This window comes from Indicator indicator, chromosome 18, assembly GCF_027791375.1.
Source record: "Indicator indicator isolate 239-I01 chromosome 18, UM_Iind_1.1, whole genome shotgun sequence".
NCBI lineage: Eukaryota > Metazoa > Chordata > Aves > Piciformes > Indicatoridae > Indicator > Indicator indicator.
The window spans coordinates 776,085-802,569 of record NC_072027.1 but is presented as its reverse complement, the minus strand read 5'-3'; the positions used below and the strand labels follow the sequence as shown (position 1 = coordinate 802,569).

Genomic DNA, 26,485 nt, shown 5'->3' with positions numbered 1-26,485 from the left:
AACCATTCCATGATTCTATGAAATTCATTTCTCACTTGAACCATTTACTTTAAAGGTGACTGAAAAGAAGAAAAATGCTGCTCACAACTCTGTCTTTGAAATGAAATTGATGTTCATGTTATAGTCAGACTCAAGGCATCCATCTCTTTTCCTGCTACATAACAGCTGGCCATACATGAAGATAGCACACACTGACATGGCTTCCCTTCTTCATTTTTCTTTTCCTAATTATATACATGGGTTTGGGTTATTCTGCTTGAAATTATTTAAAAGCCCAGAAAAAGCTATTTGGGCAAATAAAGAGTATCCCTTAGTATTAAGCTAAGATTTCAATATGTAATAACTGAAAAATGACACCTTCAGCACCTCATAACATTGAATAACTTCTATATTTTCTTTATTTAAAAAAAACCCAGGGATTTTGGTGTGCAGCAGTTGTGCAAAGCATGTCTCATAGTTGCCTTTTGCCTGAGTGGTGGTGGTGTAATTATTCTCTAGAGGGGAAATGCCTTGAGTAAATATCTGAAAGGAATGGAATAGACATTATGCAACTTCCATCCTTTCTGTGAGTCCTCGTTTTTCTGAAATGCTCTTGTTTTGGCCTTCTGGCTGGATAAATACAGGCTGAGTGAATCCTGATGTCATGGAAGTTTTTAAGCCTCTCTTTTGCCTCAATGCTTACAAACAAATCTTTCTCTCTTGACCCTGTTCAGTTGCAGGAGTTGATTTTTGTATGTCTGGTTCTTTCCCCACCATTGGAAGTTTAATGAAACAGAACTCTTCAATGGCTCAGGCCTCTGAGCCAGGTAGAATGGCACTCCCAAAGGTGGCTCTGACCTAAGGATTCAGATCCCATCTCATTTTTAAATACCTTTTCCCATCTGCTACCATTTCCAGCTCCACACCTCAATTCAGAGCGATTATTCTGGAAGTTTGAGTCAGCTCCCTTATGGAGAGAGCAGGATTTTCATCTAGTTTCAGACCTGGAAGAAACACCATTTATATCTTTAAAGTTGCATAAACCAGCTGTCAGAGTAAAGCTGGCTGCAAGCCTTGGTGCATGCAAGCAGTCCAGATCCCACCCAGATCCAGAAAGTCCTCATTTCTAGCATCTGTAAGGGCTCTGATCTGTTGGGTTTGGATTAGGTTGGTCAGTGCTAAATCCAAAAGCTGTCATCTGTGTTGGCTTCAGCTCCAAACCCTCCTCATCTTCTATTTTTAACTAGGGGAGAACCCTCACTTGACCAGACTCTGTACACAGCTATGTTTTGCTGTTCTCTGTGCTGTGCTCTCTTCATGTGTTTGATTATTATTGGAGAGCTGAGAAGAAAAATTCCACCTTCCATGCTCTCCTCCTCCTCCCTCCCTCTCCCCAAGCTACTCTTCTGTGGTCCCCACTGGCAGTGCAAAGCGTTCTGTGCCTGCAGAGGAAGTGGGGTACCTCAACTTCCCTAAAGGACCATTAGAGAACTGTAATTTCAAAATGAGTTTCCTGTCCAAGGAAGAGGGCTTAGCACTTACAAGAACAGTTCTCCACTGTACAAGGCAGACATTTTAGTTTTATGAGGAACAAATAAAACATTCCTCTGTGCTTTACAGGCATCACACTTTCTTAGACCCTTTAGTTAGAGAATGAGCTGTCTGCACAGTTGGGCTGATGGGTTGCAGAGAGTAACACGGCCTGACTGTTCAGCACTGCCCCATGCAGTAAAGGAGCAGAGGTGGGGGAAGCAGAGGCAAACCCAAAAGGAATCTGCTGTTGGCAGCAAACCCTTGCTGTGCTTTTCAGACAGTAATAAAATGTGAGACACAAACAAAACAACTCCTGACCTGGAGAGGTGAAGATGGTGGCATTAGTACTGCCATACAGAATCTTCCTGAGGTCAGTGGGGGTGTGCAGGATGTCACCAAGAGCACAGCTTGTCCCTTGGAAGCTGGGAACAGGTCTGCTGTCACAAGAGGCTGCACACGTGCTGCACGTCATGGCTGAGCTGTGGGCCTTCAAGGATGTGAAAAGGATTGTACCAGCTTAAAGAAGTTCATTGGAGGTGTGGAGAGCACAGTGGGGTTGACCTTACCCTGCTAATCCTTCTTTAAAAAGAAATTACAGCAATTGTTGTCAGCATGAAATGTTGAGTTACTTTGGGGGCTTAGACTTAATATTCTGTCTCGCCTTATAGTGAAGTTAATTGTGCACTTTAAAGAACACAGAAAGAGTGAAAGCCTCGCAGAGGCCTCTCTGAAGTTTAACTGTGGCACATCCAGAGGCAGCTGTAGCTTTTCCAGTAAGTGTCCCATGAGCTTGTTATGGGACTTAGGATGAAAAAGAATTGGAGAATCATGTACATTCAGTCTGAGGAAAAGCCATAGTATGTGCCATGTAGTATTACTCAAGATTTACTATGTGCTATGGTAAAGGTATGTGGTCATGTGGGCTTTGATTTTAGTCGTTTTCATTTCTGGATTAATGTCCTAATTCAGTTCTGTTTGCCTCTAAAGCAAGCTTATGGGGAGAGCTTTCATGGTGTAGTCAGTTGTTAAATGTGAAATCAGTCTCATGCCCTATTCTACTGTTACATTTTAATAGATTAGTGAGTAATAGATGTGAAAAAGGACATTTTATTTCTATTTTCCCTTTCCAGATGTTAGCAGCTTTGCAAAAGGAAATAGACCAAAAGCAATAGTGAAAGGCAGCCTGTGCGGAGAGGGAGATGAAAGGTTGTGTATAACAGAGACAGCAACAGCAGGGAGTTGCCAAGGCAGATAAACACATGATGTCACTTTCTTTTTTTTTAATTATTCCCCAGGCTTTCTTGTAATTAATTGCATTCTTTGCCTAGGGCTTGTTGGGTTGAGGAGGGAGAAGTTAGCAGGTAATGCTCTAGCCTTTCACTTCACTGATCCTTGCAGGGGAGTCAGTTAATCTTTCCTGATCCCAATCAAAGCCATCATATGTGTGGCTGTTAAAAGTGTTTTGTGAGGACTGGAAATTTCTTCGAAGGAGATAATCTACTTGCAGTAAACAAACATGATTCATCAGTTACTTATTCTGGACAGAAACTTCAAATAGAAGGGGAAAAAATCCTGAAGTCAGCATAGCAGCAGAGTTTGTATTTTTAGTGTCCTGACTTGGCTGTGTGCTGACATGCTTCCATAAGGTGACAAATGAGAAGCAGAGAACAATGTCTTTTCCAGTCAGGAAAAAGTAGAAGTGATGTGAGCCAGAACTCACATTTATGACAAGTCTGAGGGGATAAAAACCCTACAGTATTTGTACATCTAATACTCTGTCACTTGATAGGAGAGGGATCTGAGGAGATGAACACATAGCAGCCCTGAAAAGAAGGCTGAGAAGTCAAGAATCTAAGGGAGCTGCTTCAAAAGGATAGGAACTAAACCCAGTTTAGACCACAGCACTTCCAGTGTGCATTCACCCAGCACTGATTAGGCACAAAAAGAAAACTATCACTTTAGAGCTCAGTATCTATTGAGGGCATTCTCCAGCAGTTAGGAATTGCAGGATGTAATTCAGCTCTCTTTGGCTGGCTGCTAAGTAACACATTGATTTCTCTTAATGATCCCAATGTAATTAAAAGGCTTTTTTACTTTTTTCTCAGCGGAAATTCTGGAATTGGCTGGAAATGCAGCAAGGGACAACAAGAAGGGTCGAGTCACTCCTAGGCACATCCTGTTGGCTGTAGCAAATGATGAAGAATTAAATCAGGTAAGAAAAAAACTCTGCTGTGTGAGGGACATGATTTCCTTTAGGGCTTTTAAAATTGTCTTTCCATATAGCTGAATTGTAACTCAAGACCTCAGCTTATTGAGTAGCCCACCAGGAAACAGCTCCTTCACTCACCAGCACTGCCTTTGTAACTAACTACAGCACTCAGCTCAATCAGATCTTTCAGGACTCTTAAAATGTGTAAAAATGCAGTGGAGATACAACATTGCATTTGCTCACATTGTGACAACCACCTCTGGTAGAGAGGGATGTTGTCAGACCTCCACAGAGACACAGAGAAAATCTTGTAGATGCTTTGTTCTGTTTGGTTTTGTTTCCTCACTTATGTAGCTTAAGGGCTCAGTGGGACCTATCCTGTTCCTATTGAAGTCTGTCTGTGTGACCACAGAATTAAGAGGTCTGGAAATCTTGCAAGTCTGTGTCCTTTGCAGGTTTCAAGATGCCTTTAATTTGGCCTAAAAGAAATTGGCCACCACTGTTAGTGCTGTGGTGCCAGGCAGAGGCACTGGCTGGGATTAATGTACCTTTGTGTGAGGTGCTGTAAAAACGTGTCTCAAAAGCTGCTTTTTCCCAGCCTGTGTGTTGTGATGGAGCAGGGGAAAAAAATATATCCGCAAACCAACCTCCTCTTGGCTTTGTCTGTAATTTGATCATACTTTCCATTCATCATCCCTTGGTAAGCTTGGAGCCTCACTCAGCCATGGCTGGGGAGCAGTAAGCACAAAACAGGAGGTGGGAGTACCTGAGGGACTTTGATGTCACCATTTGTATCCTCCCAAATAGTGAATTAGACCCCGTCAGATGTATAAAAATTGGGCTGAAGTGGGATTTTAGTATAGAACATGATAGGTTTCACCTCTTCTTTTAAAGGCTTGGGTGAAATGCACGCTATGGAACAGTGATCTGCTTTTCTTCAGCCACATAAAGAGGTTTTTTTTGTTGAAGTTTCTTTGGTGTCTTTGCAAAGCCCTTGTGGCTGGAGCTGTCCTCCTTTTCCGGTAGCTGGGTAACAGTCTTCATTCTATGGCTGCACAGAAACAGGGCTTGTGTGAGCCCAAGAGGTGCTGACAGTGAGAAGCATTTGTGCAGGAAGAATACAAAGCATACAAATTCCCTTTATAGTTATCTAGTGTCTGGCTTCTTCTCATACCTCTGGTGCCCCTCCACAAGGGCAATGTGTTGAGAAACACACAAGAACCAGTTAAAACTCAAGGCAATATCCAAAGTTTGCAGTCAATGCCATTTTCTGTTTATTGGGGAGTTAATGTTGGAATTTGTCATCTGCAACTGGTGTTGTTTTGTCTCTAGCTATTGAAAGGGGTCACCATAGCCAGTGGTGGAGTCTTACCCAACATCCATCCAGAACTCTTGGCAAAGAAGCGGGGATCCAAAGGAAAGCTGGAAGCCATCATCACTCCACCTCCAGCAAAGAAGGCAAAGTCTCCATCACAGAAAAAAACTGTATCAAAGAAAACAGGAGGCAAGAAAGGGGCAAGGAAATCCAAGGTAGAGTCAGCTGCTTGTTTCAAACCGAAACTAGCTCATGAGAAGCAGCTGTGGGGAGCATCGCACAGGGGGAAAGATGTTCTGGGTGTTGGGAACAATCCTGGCTTCAGTAGAACTGTAAGCAAGTGCTGAAGGAGGAGTGCTGCCCTCTCCCCGGTGCAGCTGCAAGCCTGGAAAGCCTCAGCAGTGGCACAGGCACAGCCAAGCTGTAAATCCTTTGCACAAAACAGTTGTTTGGTGGGCACAGGCTGGAGGCAGCATGAGAGGGAAGAACAGAGTGTTTGGGGGCTTTACCAGTTGTGCCTTACTGGAACCTTGCTTGGACTTTGCTCAAGTATTGCTGTGTGCCAGCAAGAAAGAGGGAGTCTGGCTGTGCTTTTCACAAGTAAGGTCCCACTAAAGCAGCATTTGGCAGTTTTAAGTCCAGAAGAAAACTAGCCCAAGTCATTGCATTGTAGTAATGTCCTCAGCAAGTCAGAATCCTGTTCTCCAGTCTTGTATTTTTCTGTTGTTTGTTGGAAGGTTTTTCAAATGGGTTTGGGTTTGGTCTAGCTTAGTACAAGGTTCCTCTTAGTTAGTGAAAGCCAGGGAATGTGAAATCTTCCTTCTGAAGCAGGATGCAGTTGTGTTGGATCAGATATCTGAGTCTCCTGCAGCAGCAGAGAAACTGCTTTGTGGCCACACAGAAATCCTTTGGCTGAGCTAAAGACCCCCAAATCTCCTCTGTTATTATCATGGTTTAGATGTGAGTCTTCCATCTTTAGACTTGTGGATTTGAGTCCTAATAATTATTTAAACTCCTTCAAAATGAAGCGTGGAGGCAAGGGGAAGAAGACCACCAAAATGGGATTGCCCTCAAGCTGGGAAGCTTTTAGAAGCTGGGCTCAACTCTAATTCATTGCTTTTTCTTCAGTGTCAGGTTGTGGGAGTAGGGAATCTTTCTAATGAGTTTTTGTAACCAAGGATATTTTGGGTGCTGGCTTTTGTGTTTTGTTGGGGTTTTTTTTGGTTTTGGTTTTGGTTTTCTTTTTGTTTGGTTGATTGGTTGGTTTGGTTTTTTGTTTGGGGGTTTTGTGACAAAAAAACTACTGTCAAGAAATAGGTTGGGAAAGTAGGAAGAGAAGTACACAAATGTCACAGGAGATGGGCAACGTCAAAAGTTGCCTTCTGGGTTAGACAAAGCTGCAGTGTCCACCCTGTGTGTCTCTGCTCTTGTTTACTTGGTCACTTCTGCTTGTTTCACACTTCTGTTTTTCAAGTTGCTGAATTTCATGTTTTCCCCCTAGAACACCTAGCAGCTGACATTCCAAGTGTAGTGCTTCTAGTAACCATGCACTAATAATTTCCGTAAATCTGGGGAATTTTTTTTCCCCTCCTTGATTACAAAAGCAGGAAGTCTGTTGTGGGGTTCTGTTTTTCTTCTACACAATAAACTGTATTGTCTGCTTACTATATTGGTATTTGGCTAACAGTAAACTCATGGGGAATTGAAATGGGACCCAAGAAAATCTAATTTTCAAGACATTTGTGCAAAGCAAAGCATGGTTACAGCTTCTGGAAGCATGAATATACTCCCAGCATCAAAGTCCTTTTGGCTGCTCAGCCACAGATTTATTTTTTGTACTTGGGAAGGGGACAAAAGTAGAGCAGTGGCTTGCTCAGTACTCCAGGTGTGCTTTTTAGCTTCAGCACTGATATTGCTGAGGCACCAAATACTCATCTGAAACCACAGTTTGATTGAAAATGTGGAATTACTTTTGTCACTAGTCGGGTTTAGAACCACAGCAGTCATTCACTCTCTTCATCAGACATCCTTTTCAAAACATTCTTGATTCTTGTTTTCATTCAGAAATCAATTCAGCCCTGAAACCTGTCACTGTCATTCAGTATGAGTGGTGGCTGAGGGCATCTCCTCCTCCCCCTGCACTTTTACTGGAGATAGGGAAGGTGATGATGTTAAACAAGACAGAGAAAATTGCTCAGCCTGTTTCCTACTGCTAGGAAAGCAAACTTATTCTGGCACCAGCTCTAAGGACAGGCAGATTTCAAAGCAATCTTTGTAAGGAGAAGTTTGTGAAATCTGGCAGCAGCTCCCTTCACTGAGGGAGATTTGCACTCTGGCAAGTCAGTTTGTATCTGGGAATGAATGCCAGCCCACACATACAAACTGACACATTATCTCACTCCACACGAGCCATTAGAAAGCTGCTGAAAGTTTGAGGTTGTGTACATGTTCCCATGAAAAACTGAAGAGAAGTCTCATCTGCACTCTGCACTGCAGGGCAAGAGAAGACTCCTGGAGAAGGGCAGGCACTGAGGCCCTGCTGCCTTCAGCTCTGATCAGTCCCTTTAGCTGGACTGAAGGAAAAACTCCAAACACCAGACCTTGTGCTGGCATTTTATAGCCTGCTGAGCATTTATGGCACATCATATATCTTAGTGTTATTAAAGTGCTTTTCTCTCAGCCTTAACTAATTCACTGTATTTTTGGAAGAAGAAGCAGGGAGAAGTGAGCAAATCAGCCAGTGCTGACAGCACAACAGAGGGGACTCCTGCAGATGGCTTCACAGTCCTGTCCACCAAAAGCCTGTTCCTTGGCCAGAAGGTATGCTCCTCTATTTTTACCACTCAATACCTGTTTTTCAGTGCTGCTTAGGGAACACCCTTTGCCACCACCCCCATCTCCCCAAGACACTTAGGTACAATGGCCATTTCCCCACTGAGCACTCAAGGACGTGTGTGATGCTAGACTGTGAGCAAAGACATTCCCTGAAACAACTTTCAGATCATTTGGAAAAATGCAGAAATTAATCTTCTTATGGCTACACAATTAAATACTCACACAGAAGGAGAGGCTGTGTGCTTGTAATCTGTCTCCTTGTTCCTGAACAGCATAATGGTTACAGCTAAGCTTCTGCCAAAGATGAGATTATTCCAAGAATAAAATGTCTTTTTCCAAGGAGCAGCCCACTTGCTGTGCTGATGTAAAGGATTCCCAGGTTTTTATCAGAACCTGTTTCAGACCTTTGTTGGGTTCCTGTTCTGTTCTTCTGTTATTTACACAAGTTAATACTGTGTCATAATGAATGATGCTTTTATCAAAAGCTAGAAGTCAACGATCCTTTTTTTTCCCCCTGTGAATATGCTCTGGGACATGTGGTGGTTTAATACAACTACAGATCTGCTTAAAGAGAAGATGCACTTACAGAGACAATTCATTAAATGAATTTGGTCCTGCCTTGAAACCTGCCTTTAGCTCATGATACAAAATTTTGTTAAGTGAAACTGCATCTTTCTTCTATCATTCAGTAATCAGATCATTGTGCTGTAAGTCATAAGAGATGAGCCATTGTCCATTGTGGAATGTATCTCCTCTGAGTCATTTTTATTTCATGCTGAGGTTGTTCTCCATTTATCCTGCCACAGTTTGTTTGCTCTCTTTAACATGCATGAGAGTAATGTTAATTCTTTTGCAGAATTCCTGGTTTCCCACATTTAATTTTAGAGCTAGAGCTAGATTGCTGCTTGGGTGGGGGTTTGTTGTTTGACTGCTACTGAGGGAGCAGGTTTGAACATATTTTTTAACACATTAGAACTCCAAAATTATAACCTACATTCCTATTTCAAGGAAGCAAGTAAAGTCAGACTGTGGCACCTGCTTCTGAACTCCTTTCAGTTACCATAGGAAACCTGTGCTGAGCCCTAGCATTGCTCCAGCAAGAGTGACCCAGCAAAGCAGTTGGGCTCTGCCGCTGGGCACAGTGCAAGAGAATCATGAGCTCCAGGACTGCCTTAAGCTGTGATGAGCAAAGCCAGTGCCTGCTGTAGAGCTTTCCAGTGAGTAACTTGTACTGGGAAACGGACTTGCTGGCTTTCTCATTCACTTGGCATGCAGCCCCCTCCAAAGGTGCTTTGTGTGATATGTCCATGCCCACACTGCTTTGCTGTCAGTTAGCCCTGCACATGAGAGAGGCCAAGAGTTGGCCTTTACTCGTTACATAATGCACAGAATTAAAAGAAGCAAAATGGAACCCCATTTGTCTGCTGTGAGGGGACACTCTAAATGAAGCAGGTTCTTTTGAGGGTTAGAGGATGCACAGGTGCTGCTGAGATGTGGCTAGCACAGCTAGCACTGGATCAGGTCAGTGCTGCCCTTAGCCATTTCTACAGGCAATTGCTGTTTAAGAAGATAATGTTGATTCTTAAAATCTTTATCCAAGTTGAGACCTTGTGCTTAACAGGGAAAAAATCAGCTTGGTTAGAGTTACCACATGGTAATCATAAACATAATGAACAGGGAATTTTCTCACATAGCAATTCTGGGCAGTAGTCTTGCAGTTCAGTTCCTTGGACCTGGGGATGCTGTATTTTTCAAGATAGTCTGCAGGCAGAAGCTGTTTGCCTCTTTGGAGGAGGATTTTGTACCATTCAGCAGAGCCTCTCTCCTTAAACAGCATTTTGAGGGCAGGAGAAATCTGCTGATCAGGGAGGACAGTGTTCAGGTGGAGGCCTGGAAGCCATGGCTCCCGGCTTCTGCTTTCAGCTGCTTCAGAGACACTGGGAATCACCTCTTCTCCCTCTGTTGCCTTCCCCATTTGTGAAATGGAGATACACACTCCTCACATGGGTGGTAGGAAAGGCTACTATGTTGAAATATGTTGAGCTTTTCCATTTGAAAAGCAAGACTATTGCTGTGAGCCACAGTCCTCTGATTGTTTCTTGACTCTGCAGCACACTGTGATGTTCTGTGTGTCCTTAATAAACTACAACCAAACACAGTAACCTAAGACCAGAACACCCAAACAAACAATCAGTTCTCTTCCAAGCCTCCTGGACATCCTTGAACACCTTTACAGCATGCCTCTGTGGTCTGCAAAACCACTGCTTGCTGGCTCAGGAAATATTTATGAGCTGCAGGGAAGGAAGAAAACAATCCTGGTTGGCAGTGTCATGGCATTCAGCAGGGCTGAACAGGAAAAGTCTTGGCTCCATGCTTCTGATATCATAGAATCACAGAATGGTTTGGGTTGGAAGAGACTTTAAAGAACATCCAGTTCCAACCCCCCTGCCATGGGCAGGGATACCTCCCACTAGCCCAGGTTGCTCAAGGTCCCATCCAACCTGGCTTTCAACACTTCCAGGCTTGGAGCCTCCACAGCCTCTCCTGACAACCTGTTCCAGTGCCTCACCATCCTCATGGGGAAGAATTTTTTCCTAATGTCTAATCCAAACCCAGCTTCTTCCAGTTTAAATATCTCCAGATTTAATTGCTGAACACAGAAGAGACTGTTGCAAAGCTGGGTGTTGTTAAGTCCTGTTAGTGCAGTAAAGCTTGAGGAAACTGCTGACTTTCAGCTAGAAATTCAGGTCAGGAAATGGCAAAGAACCCTGCAGCTATACCTGTAGAAGTATATCAGTGCTACACTAATTAAGTATTAAAATCTGGATTATATGCAATGATTGCATATCCCACAGGTGGCATCCCTGTGGAGATGTGGTGTCCCGAGACAATTTCTGGAGCAGGAGCAGAGCTGTAAGACCTTGAGCCCAGGCGTTAGGGTTTGGACTTTCAGAGAGAACTCAGCTGCTTGTCTGCAACAGGCACCTTCAGTTTTCTGTGTGAAACTCATCCCAGAAACAGTTCCAAGAGCTTAAAGGTAACATGGTGTGAGGGAAGAAGTGCAAGGCTTGGCTCAGGAGATCCTCACAGATGTGCTGGATGCCACCTGCATTTCTTCTAACTAACTAACATTTGGTTTAAATGTTACCCAAAGTTACATCCCTTCCCTGTGCCTATGTTGCCTATGTAACTTGTGCCTGTTTATTTCTGTAAGTGGCCCTTCAGGGGTTCACTTCTTCACTCTACTACATGCTTCATACTGTTGGGTACTAAAACTGAGTAGTTACTCAGGGAAGGGTTTAATTCTGAGGGAAAACTTAAGCTTTTTTGCATTGTTTTTGCCAACCCAAGAGCTAACAGTGCCCTGACCAGGGAATGCAAACCCCAGCAGCATCAGACTCATGGTGTGGTGATGGGCAGCTCTTTAGGCATCTTCTTGTTGCTCTTAAATGGAAACTTGAATTACCAGCTGGTTGCTCTGTAAACCTCATACATGAGCAGGCACAGAGAGAGACCGAAGGTTGAAACCAAACCACTCTGCAGCTGAGAGGTGTGGGGCAAAACCCTATGGAACACAGAATGAGGGATCAAAGAGAGTCATCAATGAACTGAACAAAATGTGCTTAGGGAACATACTCCAATCCCCACAGAAAAGTCTTTTGGTGTGTGCATGTGTTCCGTTGTTGGTTTTTTGATTTCAAAAGTCATGAAGTTCCTTTTAACATTTTGGTTTGATTTGAGTTGACATTTGGTGTTTTGTTGGTTTTTGGTTTTTTAAACAGCAGTTGCTTGTAGTCAAACTCAAGACTCAAACTCAGATGTGAAGTAGGAAAGGCTTGTGAGCTGTTTGGAAAGCAAGCTTGCTTAGATTTTATTGCAAATTCCCAGACCTAAAACTGAATGCCACTCATTTTTAGCCAGAATCACCCCGTTTGGAGGGAGTATAGCTTGCTCAAGCAACACATGCAAATTGCAGGCTTTTCCAAAGAGAAGGAAGGTCAGTTCATGGCATCACATCATTTAAACACCTGCCTGTTGTCCTCCTTACCTGGCCCATTCACTTCTGCTGCTGGCACAAGTCAGCTTGGAGGACTTTAGTGAACTCACATAGACAAGGAGAGGGTTTGAAGAGCTGAGCTGACAGAAGATGGATTACAAACCAAGAGACAGAACTCAGTTCTTGATAAGATCAATTGCCATGCCATGAGTGGTAGGCTTCATAGGCTGAAACCAGCAGGCTTGAGACTAGAGGGAAAGCCTGGCTTAATTGCAGCCGGCTTCAGAACTTGCATAAAGCACGGAGAAGCTCCTCTTTCCTAGCTGCTCTCCATATTGCCTAATCAGCTGCTGAAGTCACCATTCTCAATGCATGCTGTAGACATGGTGCAGATGATGCACATCCCCATAGGAAAAGGCCTGGTAAATGTATTTTGCACTCTCAAGTGATTAAAGTTTTAGCAGTAATAAACCTGGTGCATGTGAAGTGAGGCTTCCCAAAACAGTGCCACAAACCCCTGGCTATCAGCTTCCTGCACCTCTGAGCGCTCCCAAAAGAGCATCCTCACTAGTCTAGCATGGCAGGCTCAGTTTGTTACCATCGACTTGATGATATATATGATGAATTGCAAGTCTTGCTCAAAATGTGCTGTTGGAAGTTGGAATCTGCACTTTCTCACATGTCTCTAATTCTCCTAAGCTCACGCAGTGCAGATGTGAGGTTATTCTCCAGAGATCTGTGCCAACTTCCAGAGTTTTCCCCTGTGAGAAACCCTCCTGAATTTGTCACAGCTCAGACAGAAATGGAGATACCCAGGTGTTAATGAGGGGAGTTAATGAGTGGGGTTAAAATCTCTGTTCCCAGAGATGACAAAAGGGATTAAAGCAAATAAATAAGGGCTAGAAGCAGCAAGCACACAGTCCCTGCTTACAGTACATCAGCAGCCACCCACAGAGGCAGCAGAGCTGTGCAAATGCAAGTTGCAGTGCCTGCCACACAGCATGTGGGGCCCACTGGGAAGGAAACACAGCCCAGCCTCAGCATGGAGGAGCCACTTGGAGCCAGGTCTGTGCCTTCCCTAGGATACACTCACGTTTGCTGGCTTAAAGGAGGAGCAGCAGCATCTTTTATCTGGCTTCAGTGCCGAAAGGTTCCTGTAACCCGGGCTTAAGAAATGATGAGGATGCCCTTCATCTGTGCTGTGAGGAGATGCAAACACCCTCTGGTAATGCCCAGCTGAGGATCCCCAAGAGCATAAATCCAGAGCAGAGCTTGTTAGCAGGTGCAGGCAGGTCCCCCAGTGTGAAGTGTTTGAGTCTTGTGTTTGAAATCCTTGTTGGGTAATAACCCTCCCTTACGACCTGCCTTTTGTTTTGCGTATTTGTTTGCAGTGATGCTATCTCCATCTGTGTTGCAAAGCTCACTTTTCTGCAGCTTCTCTGTGATTTCCCAGCTGTCCTGTTATTTCCCACCTCATGCTTTTCTTTTCAGCTGAACCTTATTCACAGTGAAATCAGTAATTTAGCCAGCTTCGAGGTGGAGGCCATTATCAATCCCACCAATGCTGACATTGACCTTAAAGATGACCTAGGTAAATGGGGCATGGGTTGACACAACTAACGGTCACATGGAAATTATGGAACCCAGAATTTACTCTCCAGGCCCTCAGACATTCAGCAAGAGCAGAAATTGAAACCTGGCAGGTTCTGTTTCATTGAAGAACTCAATTCAAAAGACTGTTTGGGGTTTTTTTCCCACCCAATCTGGACCCTTGCAGCCATTGCTAGTCTTCAAGTTGATTTCACTTCCAACCAATGGTTTAAATTCTTTTCCATAATACTCATATGTGACTGTTAGCTACTCTGGGGGGTTTCTTATGTGGATACTTTGAGGACTAAAATACTTTTTTGTCAGGTTGCCTTCAAAATAAGCAGTTTCTCCATTCTAACTGCAGCCTCCTTTTGTTTGTTCTATTTTCCTGACACTCAGAGTAGGCTCCAAGCTTTTAAAGAGGAGTCATTAAATAATTAGCTATCCCCAAACCTTTCCTCCCTTGATTTCATGTTTAATTCAGTCAAATAATTTGTTTCCATTACGCTTCAATTACTCCCTGTCACTTTCATATTCAGCTGAAAACAAATCCTGGCCTTGTACCAGCACTGAACTCATATCCCCAGAGGTGAGGAATCACTTTTAAAGCTTCTGTCTTGTTTCAGACTGAAAAAAAAATCCTTCTTCTACAGAAATCTGAAAAGAAAAATTAGCTTTCATGCACCATGGCCTGCATTCCCTTCTTATTTGATTACACCTGCTGCTGTCTCTTTAAACTTCCTTCACGGAATACAGCCCATAATTCTCTGTGACTGCATTCCTATGGGAATGTCCACAAGTCATTTAACAGACAAAAGACAGAAGAAGGCTAATTTTGAAAGCAGCCTTTCTCAGAAATACCTATTTCTGTATTTCCAAGTGCACACAGTGAGAAACCTCCCCCTGCCTTTAGCTGATCAATCATTTACATCTTTCTGAACCAAATCTAGCATAGCCCTGCCTGCAGATGCATGGCTGCCTCCACCTGAAGGAGTGACCTGATGCATCCCCATCCCATTGCAGATGAGTGCCTGTCAGCTTGCCATGCTGGCACAATGGAGAAACTGATTATTCTGTGTGGCTCGATGATCCTGGATTTTGTTTTAAACAGATTCCATATTGTAGTGCCATGCTCTGTGGGGAACTGGTTGTTGTAGGTTTCTGCAGAGTGAAACGGGGTATTAGCTGCTTTTAAAACTGTGGAAATGATCTGATGTGATTGCTCTGCCTTGTCATGTTAACCTTTATCTGATCATGTCATGCTCAGTATTGCTCCTCCTGTTCCCTACTCCCCTCTCTCTACACACACCTGCACACACAGCTCAGCATACTCCTTGGGCGCAAGGTTTGGAGGTGGAAAGGTAGGACACTGTGGACGTTGGTACATGTGTAAATGTAGAGCCTGTGCTGGGTCTCTGTCCAACGTGGTTGATCTCCATCTGTTTACCTGTTGTAGTTGCAAGTTGTACAGGCTGACATTGCCACGATCGACAGTGATGCTGTCGTTCACCCGACAAACTCTGACTTCTACACCGGTGGTGAAGTAGGTAATGGCGAGTTCAGTGCTGCCCAGTCTGTATGTGTGTGCATGGTCAATCAGCAGCCACAGCTTGGGGTAGCTATGCAGGTTTGCATTCATTTCTCACTTCCAGCAGTCCTGACTGATCCTAAAAAGATCTGAACGGTTGCAAGCTCAGTAGGCACTGTGATTGTGGTCCCCCAAATCGGCCCTTCAGAAGCCAGCTAAAACTGGAAGAGCAGGAAAAGGGCATTCAAAGCAGGCATGTGAGGCAGGGCCATGCAATGCCACATGGCTTGTGTGAGGTGGGAAATGCCTGCCTTGAATTGCTTTGGCTCTTGATCATCAGATCTCTCACCAGTTCCAGCACACGCTCCCCACCCCAAGTTTCAGGTGTTCACATCTGCCCTGCTAGCTCTAGCCCACCTGAGCTTCTGACCTCCAAAGCTTGGGTAGTTGATATCTCACCTGGTGCACTGGTGACCTCTGCAGCCCTGCTCAGTGGCCCTCATGCCCACAAGCAGAAGGCAAGTGCCACTGGCTGTGTTTGTCAGGTAGCTGGCATCCAAGCTGCAGCAGTGAGAGAAGCCATGGTAGAAAAACGACAGACACCTTAATTCAGTGTCTGAAGTGTCCTCTGAGTAACCTCCCTCAGTGACACTCCTCTGCACACACTGTTTGGAAGGACCTTGTGGAAGGTTAGCAGCACTCGGCCTGACCTGTCTGGTAATTTGAGAAGGCAGTCAGCACCAGGGCTGAATACAGAAGCTGCTGGGAAAGGTGATGGCCCACCCTGCTTTAAAAAAGCCACCTGATCCCAGCCTTTGTTCTGTTCTCCTCTTAATGCCATCACTGCCATGTGATGGTCTGCTCTGCACTCAAGGCTGGGACGAGGGTCCTGCTGCAGATCCAGCCTGTCCCACAGCCCTGCTTCTGCTGGAGGGGCTGCTGGGAGTAACACAGACAGACGTAGGCTGTAGGCTGCTGGGAAGGAACAGCTGTGGCCTGGCTGGCAAAACGTTATGCAGAGACATTAAGTAAGTGTCACAGCACCCTGTTACCTGAGCAGCAGGCTTCTGAAGTCTGTCAGACCCCTTGGCTAAGGAGGGGAGCTCCTACCCTTTAACCAAGAAACACTTTGCCACCCCACACAGAAAATTGCCGCTTGAAGCTGCACTGCTTGTTCCTTAGTGTAGGTTCCTCTTGCCTCTGACTGCTGTAAGGAAGAATAGAAGTGCACAAATGCTTAGCTTCCAATGATTAACTTTTACCCATCTAAATTTTTTATTTATTTATTTTTGATTTTTTGTTTTTCCCTAACAATTTCCATGTACTGGGGGCTTCTCCTCAGAGTGTTAGAGCCTAAATTTCTGCTAACGCTGTTTTCAACACTGATATCAATGCCTGCTTGGAAAGCATGAGATAATGATCTGCTTCTCATGGGAGTGACACATATTTATGCCTGTGAGCAAATAAGCTGCTAACCTTGAAGCTGTGAAGCAAGACTTGCATCCAGAAACTTGCCAGTGTAGTGGAAAATGGTTACATCCACAATGTCCTTTCCCAGCTGAAACTCATTTACAACATAGTTCTGAACTATGATTTCAGTATAAAGCCTCAGCAGCAATCAGAGGAACAGAATTGATGGGTAACTGCAGCAACCTTCACTGATTCGTACCAAAACACTCCCCTTGCTCTTCTTTGTACCAGAGCTGCAAGAAGAGAGCTCAGTCAAATAAACTGACAGGGTTGTTCATTGCTTTTAATTATAAATTAATTCCCAATAGAAGGGGGAAAGCTGATCCTTCTGGATTGAATTAAACCAAACTAGGCTAAATTCCATTAAATGTACAACAGCTTTGCAATGGCAAAGGAATGACCTACTTAATAGATCTTTGCTGTTCCTGGGTTCTGCACAAGGCTTAATTATGTTTCCCCTTGAAACAAGAGAAATTAAGGATTACAAATGTCATGGGGTTTAGGAGTGATCTCAGTTCATGGACTCAAGGGGAATGTAACTGCAGTCTGTGGAAATACAGCAAGGATAGAACCAGAGTGGAAGGCTCTTCCTTTCCCTCCCCATCCTTCTCAGAGGGATTGTGTAAGACCCTGCTGCTGCTTCAGGGTCTGGTCCATGGTTCAGCCCATGGCTGGTTCAGCAAAGGACACGATGTTGTTGAAGCACCCAAGCACCTCAATTGTGGGTGGATATCCTTCCCTAGCCTGCTCTCCTGAGACACCTTGCAGCTACAAGCAAAGCCATCAGTGTCTTCTCCAGGAGATTTGGGCAATGGTGCCTTCCACTCTGTGTCACAGGACAGGTGACTTGGGGATTCACACAATTCTCAACAAGGAGTTTGCTTGTTTAAACTTTGACCAAAGTATTTGTACAAAAGAGCTGAACTGAGCCCAAAGAGCAAGCGGCAGCCTGGCCTGTGTGGGCTGGCCCTGCAGCCCAGCTTTTGGCAAAGCATTGGGACCTGCTTCTGACAAGAAAAGCAAGAGAAGAGACACAGGCTTTTTAATTTTCCTCAGCTTTTGTACCCCAAAAGCAACAAACAGAGGCAGGGTCACAGAGTCAGCTCCTGAACGAACGAACAAATGCATTCTCGTTTCCAACTTTCAATCTGCATTAAGGAAGAAATTTAGCGGTGGTGCCAAACCCAAAGCATCTGGCGGCTCCCAGAGCTGTAGCCCAGTCTTGGAGGAGGGCCTCTGCTCCCCTGAGCATACAGTATGTGCACTTCCATCAGAAAATGCAACTTGTCTTTCCTCATCAGTGGAAGTAAGGGGTGTCACCAAGTAACTGCTAGAGGTCCTAGTTCTGAAGTGTTGGAAATCAGTTCTCACAGTGATGTCTCAAACCAGAGCCTGGATGAATCACTGCTTTTCACTTCTCTACCTTTGCAATGTGCACAGCGCAGACTCCTGTGGGGTGATGCTTTATGTAGTCAGGAAACTGCTTTCTTGGGCTGTATTTTATATTAAATATTTCAAACTAGAGCTGCAAAATAAGATCTAAACCATTTAGTGATGGACTGCCTTTGTCAAGAGCACACCTTTGGTTGCCCTGCAACGCCGCACAGCTCTGCTCCTCCCAGAATGACCTTGCCCAGCTCCTTAGCTGTAGCTAGAGAAGTTCTTTGGAGGACTATGTTCCTTAGAGATTCTCCTGATTTCTGAGGCTCTTCCTCTTGGTTAAAGGTGGCTCAACAAGCTGGGCAGTTACCAAGTAAAGCAGCCCGCTGCACTCACGAGACTGTTTCATTCCTGGTGCCACCTGTTGGGGTCAGGGACCAAGATCAGGTGAGTTTCAAATTCTTATTGTGGCAAATGGCTCTTTAAAACAATTTGTAAGAGAGAGGGGAAATGAGTCCTAGGGGAAGGAGTGCCGAAGCTTCGGCCACTCCTGAGCTAGCACATTCTTCTGGAGCACCTCACACTGACAGCTGCTCAGGCTGAGGCAGGAGGCAGGGACGTCACCTCAGATGTCCTGGCATGAAACTCAGAGTCTGAATGGTAGCGAGGGAGACCGAGGTGAGGTTTTTGGGTTGCCAGGGTTGTCTTTTTTGGTTTTTTCTTTCTGTTGTTGTTGTTGTTGTTTTTAATGACTAGCTAACTCTCAAGTCCCAAAAGGTTTAGATCTTACTTTGCAGTCCCCAAAAAAAAAACAATGTTTGGGCAGAAAACTCTAGAGTGATGTAATGACTAAAGATACCAATGACTGGCATGTCTGAGTGGCAGGCTGGGAGCAGAGCAATAAACTCATCCTTCTCTGTCCAGGGAGCACTCTGGAGAAGAAGGGCGGCAAGGAGTTTGTGGAGGCTGTCATAGAGCTCCGCAAAAAGAACGGACCCCTGGACATAGCTGGAGGTGAGTCCTGCACCCAGCAGCCTGCCTGCCACCCCTGCTGCTGCAGCAGCTGGCTGCATGCCTGCAGACACACTCATGGGTGGCCTGATGGTTGTGTTGTCTTGCACTGAAATGGACACACTGCACCCTGCACCTCCTGAGCCAAGGCATCTGGGAGGTGCTGGAGTGCTGCAGTGTAGAGTCACAGATTGCACTGAGCTGGAAGGGAGCCTCAAAGGTCATCTTGTCACCACCCTCACTGTGCAGAACTTCCTCCTGAGGTCCAACCTAACTCTGCCCTGCTCCAGTTTCAAACCATTGCCTCTCATCCTATCCCAACAGGCCCTTCTGAACAGTCCCCCCCTGCTTTCCCATAGGTCCCCTTCAGATATTGAAATGCAGCTCTAAGGTTTCCCTGGAGCCTTCTGTTCTCCAGGCTGAACATCCCAAATTCTTTCAGCCTGTCTTCACAGGAGAGGAGCTCCAGCCCTCCAGTGCCATAGGCTGTCCCCAGGTACATGCAGCCACCATGGATGTTGATTAGTGAGGGCACAGGTGAGCAAAGCAATGACTGTGATGCTGCTTTCACACAAGAGTTGAGTCCAGCCCTGTCAAACATCTGCTTTGCTGAAACGCTGCTGAACTTCACCCAGCTGAAGCACGTGCTCAGAGTTAAGCATCTGCTTGGGTACTTTTGTCTAATCAGTGCCAAAAGCATCCCTGCAAAATCTTACAGCTTTTCGATGCCTACTTAGCAAAATTTATGTCATCTCGGAGAAAAATCTACTCCATGAGTAATAAAGTTTGGTAATGGGGAGAGAGAATCTTACACCATGTGGGAGCCTGCAGATCCTTGTTGTTCATATAGAAGGCTGCTTCTGCCATCTGTGTTTATGCTGTGAAAATAAATACAGTGTGTGCAGTTTTGTAAACTGAAGCTGAAAGGGAGATGTGAAGCCTTCAGCTCTGACAGCAGAAATTAATTCTGCTTTTTTTGTTCCTCCCCCCTTGCTTTTTCAAAATGTTAATAAGTTTTTCATAGAATTCTTGGTCTGCAAAAATATGTACAGTCAATTACTGCCTTTTTTCCCCTTGCCTCTGTACAGTGTTTCTTATCAACCCAGACCAAACTGCTCACAAGTAGGCTGCTGCAAGTTGGAGAGAAAAGATTTGTATTTGTTTTCCTCAGATCTGAGCAATGCTTGGCAGACTTACCCCAGGGGGAGAGCTGCACTACACTAGGACAAACTGTCTAGGGAAGAGCTGATAGATGTCAGCTTCTTCATCATACAAATAGCCAGTGTTCAGACTTCTCTCTTTTATTGATATCCCTTTAATTAGAATCATAGAAGTGTTTTGGTTGGAAAAGCCTTCAAGATCATTGAGTCCAACCTTCAACCCAACACCACCATGGCCATTAAACCATGGCCACAGGTTTCTTGAACACCTCCAGGGATGGGGACTCCACCACCTCCCTGGACAGCCTCTTCCAATCCCTGGCCACTCTTGCAGCAAAGAAATTTTTCCTCATCTCCAACCTAACCCTCCCCTGGCACAATTTCAGGCCATTTCCTCTCCTTCTATCACCTGAGACTGGGGAGCAGAGCCCAGCCCCCTCCTCACTGCAGCCTTCTTTCAGGGAGCTGTAGAGAGCAATGAGGTCTCCCTTCAGCCTCTTCCTCTCCAGACCAAACACCCCCAGGTCCCTCAGCTGCTCCTCACCAGCCCTGTTCTCCAGACCCTTCACCATCCTTGTTGCCCTTCTCTGGATCTGCCCCAGAAGCTCAGTGTCCTCCTTGTAATGAAGAGCCCAAAACTGAACCCAGTATTTGAGGTGTGGCCTCACCAGAGCTGAGTCCAGGGGCACCATGACTGCCCTGCTCCTGCTGGCCATACCATTGCTGATCCAGACGAGGCTGCTGGTGGTCTTCTTGGCCACCTGGGCACTCCCTGGCTCCTATTGAGCTGGCTGCCAACCAACAGCCAGGATCCTTACCTGGAGCACAATTGTAATTAACACAGCTTGTGTCTGTGGCTCTGTCTCTAGACCAAAAGCCTTCCCCTTTCAGAGATGTGTGTGTGAGGTAAGGGACAACTGCTCTTGGTAATTACCAGTTGTCCTCCACAGAATCCTAATGAGTTAATTAATGACTACCCTGGTAAACAGTCCCTGAGCAGCAGTCAAGTTGCTGATGCATATCAGTGCAGGGTTTATGTTGGGGGGATGAAGATGTGATCCACATTTCACATCTGACTCGAGAGATGTCAGCTGCTTTTGATAGCTTCCCCTTGGATTTATGATGCATTGTGAATCTGCCAACATTTTAGCTGCACATTATGACAAATTAGCATTGCCTGACACTGAGGCTGCTCAACACCTTGTGGCTCCCCAAAGGCAGAGGAACACAAATGCTTCCAGATCCTTTAGGATGTGCTCTGCTGGGTAACCTCCAGCCAGGCCCAGATGGCAAAGGCTATTTTCTCCTTCCTGCAGCAGCCACATGTGGGGATTGTTCTCCAAGAGTTATTTCTACTGTGCTTAAATAACAAAATGCCTCATAAACATTCCAGAGGGGAGCAGAGGATTTCTGGCCTCTGAGCATCTTTGCAAACCTGATTTTTTAAATTATTGGTATTTTTGTATTGTTTTTGAGGACCCTGAGCTGCCATTTCATTCCTCACTGACTCCTTGTGAAGGTGCAGTGTGTGCTCCTGTGGGATTTCATCCTGGTGTTTTTAATCCCTCAGCTCATGATTAGAGCATTTTTCTCCCCTCTCTTTTTTCTTTCTGTCCTTAACTAACCAAAGTTGCAAGCTGTTAATTGCAACCACAGACCTGTGAGTTCACAAAAAGCAGTGATTCTCTTACCCTGTTTTCTGGCAGGCAGAGCCCAGTCAATTGTTGTTCTGTGATGGGAAGTGGAGAACCCAGCCTCTTGTGTGGGGAGTCCCTGAGTCTGCAGGCAAGCTCTGCTGCATCTTCCTATTCACATGGCCATGGTAGTGGCATGGTAAAAATTCTTCTCCCTTTTTGGCCAGAGCACCAATAGCTCTGAACAGTTCCCATTTGGGCTGCAGTGTGAGCAGAAGCTCCCCAAACAAACTACAGCAGAGGTGGCTGAAGGTCACAGGAGCCAGAACCCTGCCCAGCATCCTGCTGTTGACTGTAGCTCTGCCATAGGCTGACCCAAAGGAGGATCCTTCAGGCCTGGAACAGGTTTGTGCTCCAGCACATCATTGCCTTTCCCTGACACCTTTACCCTGGCTGACACAGCCCCCAGCAGAAACGTGTTTCCTTTGATGTCAGCCATGAATTCTCACTCTCTCCAAGAGGAGCTGGGTTGTAGCTGTGATTTATAGATTAGCACAGAGCAGTGGGAAACGGGAAACACAAAGTCTCTGTAACTGGGGGGGCAATGTGCTTTGAGGCTGTGTGATTTGTACCTTCAAGCGTTCACAGGGGTCAAAAGAATGTCTGTCAGCTGGCTATGTTTTAATCCCCCCTTTCTTTCCAAGGAGAGGAAAGCAATGATGTTTCACTTTCATTTCTTGCTAGCTGTTGTCAGTGCTGGCCATGGACTGCCTGCAAAATTTGTGATCCACTGTAACAGCCCAGGCTGGGGCTCGGACAAATGCGAGGAGCTGCTGGAAAAGACAGTGAAGAACTGCTTGGCTCTGGCTGATGAGAAGAAGCTGAAATCAATTGCCTTCCCCTCCATTGGCAGTGGCAGGTAAGGCTGCCACACAAACCCACTGCCAAATAGGTCACATCTTCAAGTGCCATCTCCTGTGTTCCAGGCTTTTCCCATTGCTACAAGGCTGCCTTTGTTCTCCTTTGTTTAAATAGGGTCCCCAAAAGAAATGTTGCTGCTAGGTTTGTTCAGGCTGTGCCTGCAGCCTGCAGCATTCTCCTGAATGCTGCTTCAGCTCTGGTAGGTCTCCTGGTGGTCCCTGCAGAATCTTAAAGCATGCAGATAGGTTAAAGTGCACAAAACAAACTGTTAAAGAGGACAGTAAAAGACTTTTCTCAGACTCTCAGTTTGATCATATAAATTGAGGGTATGGAAGAAAGCATTAAGAAAAGGTCTCTGGTTTATCTGGCTTTAGGGCATGATTGAGCTTACTGCAGTGTCTGTCTTAGGATGGGCAGAAGATGGCTTAAGCAGGAAGCCTGAAGTGTCTCAATTCTCAGGATTTGCAGAGTCACTTCAAACTTTCACCCCAAATCTGTAAGCTGAATTCTGTGCAGTTTGCTCTTTTGTGGACAAAAAAAAACCCAAACAAACCTTGAAAGCCTTTGCCAAGGTCTTTGAAAGCCAAAGTCTGAAGTGAAGGTCCTCTGGTTCTGCACAGAATGCTTAGTGCCTTTGAAAGTTGGATCCCATTCCTAAGGGTCTGAACCCCACTGCTAATCTGAGGCTGCTGGGCTTGGGGTGGGGAGGGAGGGTTGGGACCCTTGGCCTGTGAGGATGGCTCAGTGTGAAGACCAAGGGCCAAGTGTAGGCCGAGTTACACAATTGTGTGCTTAACCCTGAGCAACTGCCCCTCTGCAGCCTGCCAGGACAGAATTGGCTGGTGTACAGCAGGAATATTCTTCCCACTGTGCTGTGATTGATTCCTGCATAATGTGTGAGGCAGGGCAGGAAGAGCTGGTTGAGTGAAGAAATCAAAGTCTCACTCAGGTACTGAATGTAAAAGACTTGCATCTGCCAGAGCTGCAGCTCCTCAGGTTAACTGGCATGGCTGGCACTTGAGGCAGACAGCATGAGCAGGGATAGCAGAGAAATATTGCAGGGAGTCATAACTAACCTACTAAACTGCTGTCAGGGTCCCAAGCTGGTCTGAACAAAGAGAAGCTCTGCAGGGCTCTCTGGTAGAAGCTGCTCCCCATGGGCTGAGAACTGCCTGTGGAATTGGTTGTGTCAAAGCACAACTATGTGAAGTATCCTCCACAGAGCCTTTCCTTTCTGGAGAGCTCCCAGCAAGGAACCATTCCCAACCCTTGCTGTGAAGCAGTTGATTGGTGTTGGAAGATGATGAAACCCTGAATAATCCCGAGGCCCACACTGTGCTGTGAGAGCTGCTTCCTGACAGGCAGGATCTATGGCTGAGCTCTCAGCTCCGCATCTGCACCTCCTGCTCAGTGCCAGCTGAAGTGCTGCCTTGAAAGGATGGAAAGGGGTCTGCAGGCCTTGAGAAGTAGAGGAGGTTGTGTGTTTTCCCTTTTTTCTCTTAATTAGAGATCTTCAAGGCTCAGTTAGTTTTGCAGAGAACAGAGTACATTCTGACAGTGCTCTTGACTTGTTTTTATGAAGTCAGAAGCATTAAAAGAACCCCAAAGTAAAGCTTTTAAAACCAGCAAATGCCAAAGACACCACATGCATGCAGCTGCTGCAGTGCAGACATCTGTCAGGCAGACATCACCCAATAAAGCCACATAAACAGTTTCATTTTCTTTTATAGTTGAGGAATGGGATTACACCAGGGCAGTTCAAATAAATCACATGGGCAAATAAAACAGCGTTCAGAGGGCCAGATGCTCAACTCCAGCCAGCCTGGGGAAGGCACGAGCTGGGTGCTGCGCAGAGGTAGCCTGGAGTTCAGGAGAGAGGGAAAGGGGAGTTGGGGATTAAACATAAAATCATCCTTGGTGCAGGGATTTCACTCTGAGGCTCTGCCTTTGATCTGAATTGACACTGGAGGCTAAAGTCTCAAGCTGCTTTTCCACAGGAATTTAACTCAGAGCAGTAGATGAGGCAAGAGGCTTCTGCTTCCTGCAGCCCATACATGGCTCCTGGGTCAGCACCTTGCTTCTCATCTTCCTGCTGTCTCTGCTTCCTTTTGGAAGAGTGGTTCTGAGCAACTGCCTGTAATGGGCTTCCCTCTGGCCAGGCAGCTCTTCACTGAGGCAGCACCGGTGTGTATCCTGAGTGTGATGCTGGCCTGCATGATAATTCCTGCTCAGGACCAAAGCCCTCAAAGATCTGCTCAATATATGCCAGGACACAGCATTTATCAGTAAGCAGCAAATGAGCTGCTGCAGAGACTTGCTGAGCCTGTGTCCTTTGCTCTGTGGGAGCCAACAGTATGCAGTAGCTCCTGCATCTCCATCACACCACTGGGTCTCCCTGAGCAGCTCAGTCAGTTTTGCAAGAACAGGAGAGGTTTGCAGCATGCCTCTTCCTTTGCTTTTCTTTTCCTTCTTCAGTAAAAGAAAAAACTGAATCTGGGCAGGAAAGAACAAACCAGCAGGAGCTATGGCATGGCATCACCTGCAAGCAGCACAAGCATTGCCTTCAGGCAGCACTGGCACAGAGCTGCACTGGCAGTGTGCTTTATGGTAGGGTCAAGAGCAGTGAGCAGGCCCTGGCACAGGCACCGCCTTTCTCATTCTGTGCCTGGCAGCATGAGGGGAGAGTACCACAACATTTAGTTGTCAGTTTGGTGCTTCCATGAGCAGATGTTGGTGATGTTGATCAGTGTTGGTGCCAGCAGTGAATTCAGCCCAGCTGCTCCAAATTGTTGAAGAAACTGAGGAACTCTGTAAGGTTCAGCCCAGTCTTGTGTGGGATCTGCATTACCATTTGGGGAATGCTTTGAGTCTCACCTGAACGGAGAAGTTTGTAGCTTCCATCTCCCAAGTGTGACCTCCGGCTGTGCAGCTTTGTTTCCTACACTGCACCAGAGAAGGGGCAGGGCACTGCCTGCCAGGCTGCACCAGCAAAGCTCCTTCAGCAGCTCTCCATTTCCTTTCTTTTTTTCTCTCCTCCTAGAAATGGCTTCCCAAAGCAGACAGCTGCTCAGCTGATCCTGAAAGCCATCTCCAGCTACTTTGTGTCAACCATGTCCTCCTCAATCAAGACGGTGTACTTCGTGCTCTTCGACAGCGAGAGTATAGGGATCTACGTGCAGGAAATGGCCAAGCTAGATGCCAACTAAGCCCAGAAAGCTGCAGCAACCGCCCCTGGTCCTCCCCGAGCCCTTAACTCCTCGTGAAGCAGAGCAGCCCTCGTTTGGAATTTTGCTCATCTAGGGGAACGCAGGTGGGGGGTTTGTTGGGTTGGGTTGGTCGGGGAGGGCTTTTGTTCTGGTTTTACTTTCTTGACCCATTTTCTGTTGGCACTGATAGCTGGCATTACTGCTGTTAATGCACTGTATTCCAGGCATTGTCTGACCTTAGTGTAATCTAGGAGATTTTATAGTTTTATTTTCCTGAAGTATGACCTGAAGCAGGAAGCTGGTAGGAGTATGTAGTCTTTTACTCGTGAGAGCAGCAGGCCGCCCCCCTTTTGTAACTGTGTCGTGGTGCTTCACCCACCCCCGAGTGGTGTCCCAGTCTTTTTTTAAAAGAACAGATGCTGTCAACCTGAGTTGTGTTTGTTTATTGTCTTCATGATGAATCTGGAAGGAAAAAAAAAATGCAGAACCCCTCTTGTCCTTAATTATATTTACAATTTTGCAATGGTGTGAATCGATTTAGTAAAATGTTTGAACTGTTGCTCTCGGTGTACTTGGATTAATTTTTCTCCTTAAGCCTTCATTTTCTACTGTCTGAAAAGGGATGATACAGCACCAGAGCTGAACCAGGGGCCTAGGAACATGTTTGGAGCTGCTGAGCTTTAGACCCATGCTGGCTGGATGTGTGCATGCTGCATT

General features: G+C 45.7%; 1 protein-coding gene across 6 annotated transcripts in view; it reads left to right on the top strand.

The window, feature by feature from the left end:
• The window catches only part of LOC128973101 (core histone macro-H2A.1), a 34,181-nt gene extending 8,413 nt beyond the window's left edge, over positions 1-25,768 (top strand). Inside the window, exons 2-8 of one of the 6 annotated variants that reach the window (XM_054389300.1) lie at positions 3,618-3,724; positions 5,054-5,251; positions 7,749-7,856; positions 14,915-15,005; positions 18,761-18,850; positions 22,386-22,560; positions 25,603-25,768. In XM_054389300.1, coding sequence (XP_054245275.1) covers positions 3,618-3,724; positions 5,054-5,251; positions 7,749-7,856; positions 14,915-15,005; positions 18,761-18,850; positions 22,386-22,560; positions 25,603-25,768 — 935 coding nt within the window. Of the gene's footprint in view, positions 1-3,617; positions 3,725-5,053; positions 5,252-7,745; positions 7,857-13,359; positions 13,460-14,914; positions 15,006-18,760; positions 18,851-22,385; positions 22,561-25,602 lie in introns of those variants that run through there. The other 5 variants (XM_054389302.1, XM_054389299.1, XM_054389301.1 and 2 more) reach the window with 5 other exon arrangements.
• The last annotated feature ends 717 nt before the right edge of the window (positions 25,769-26,485 follow it).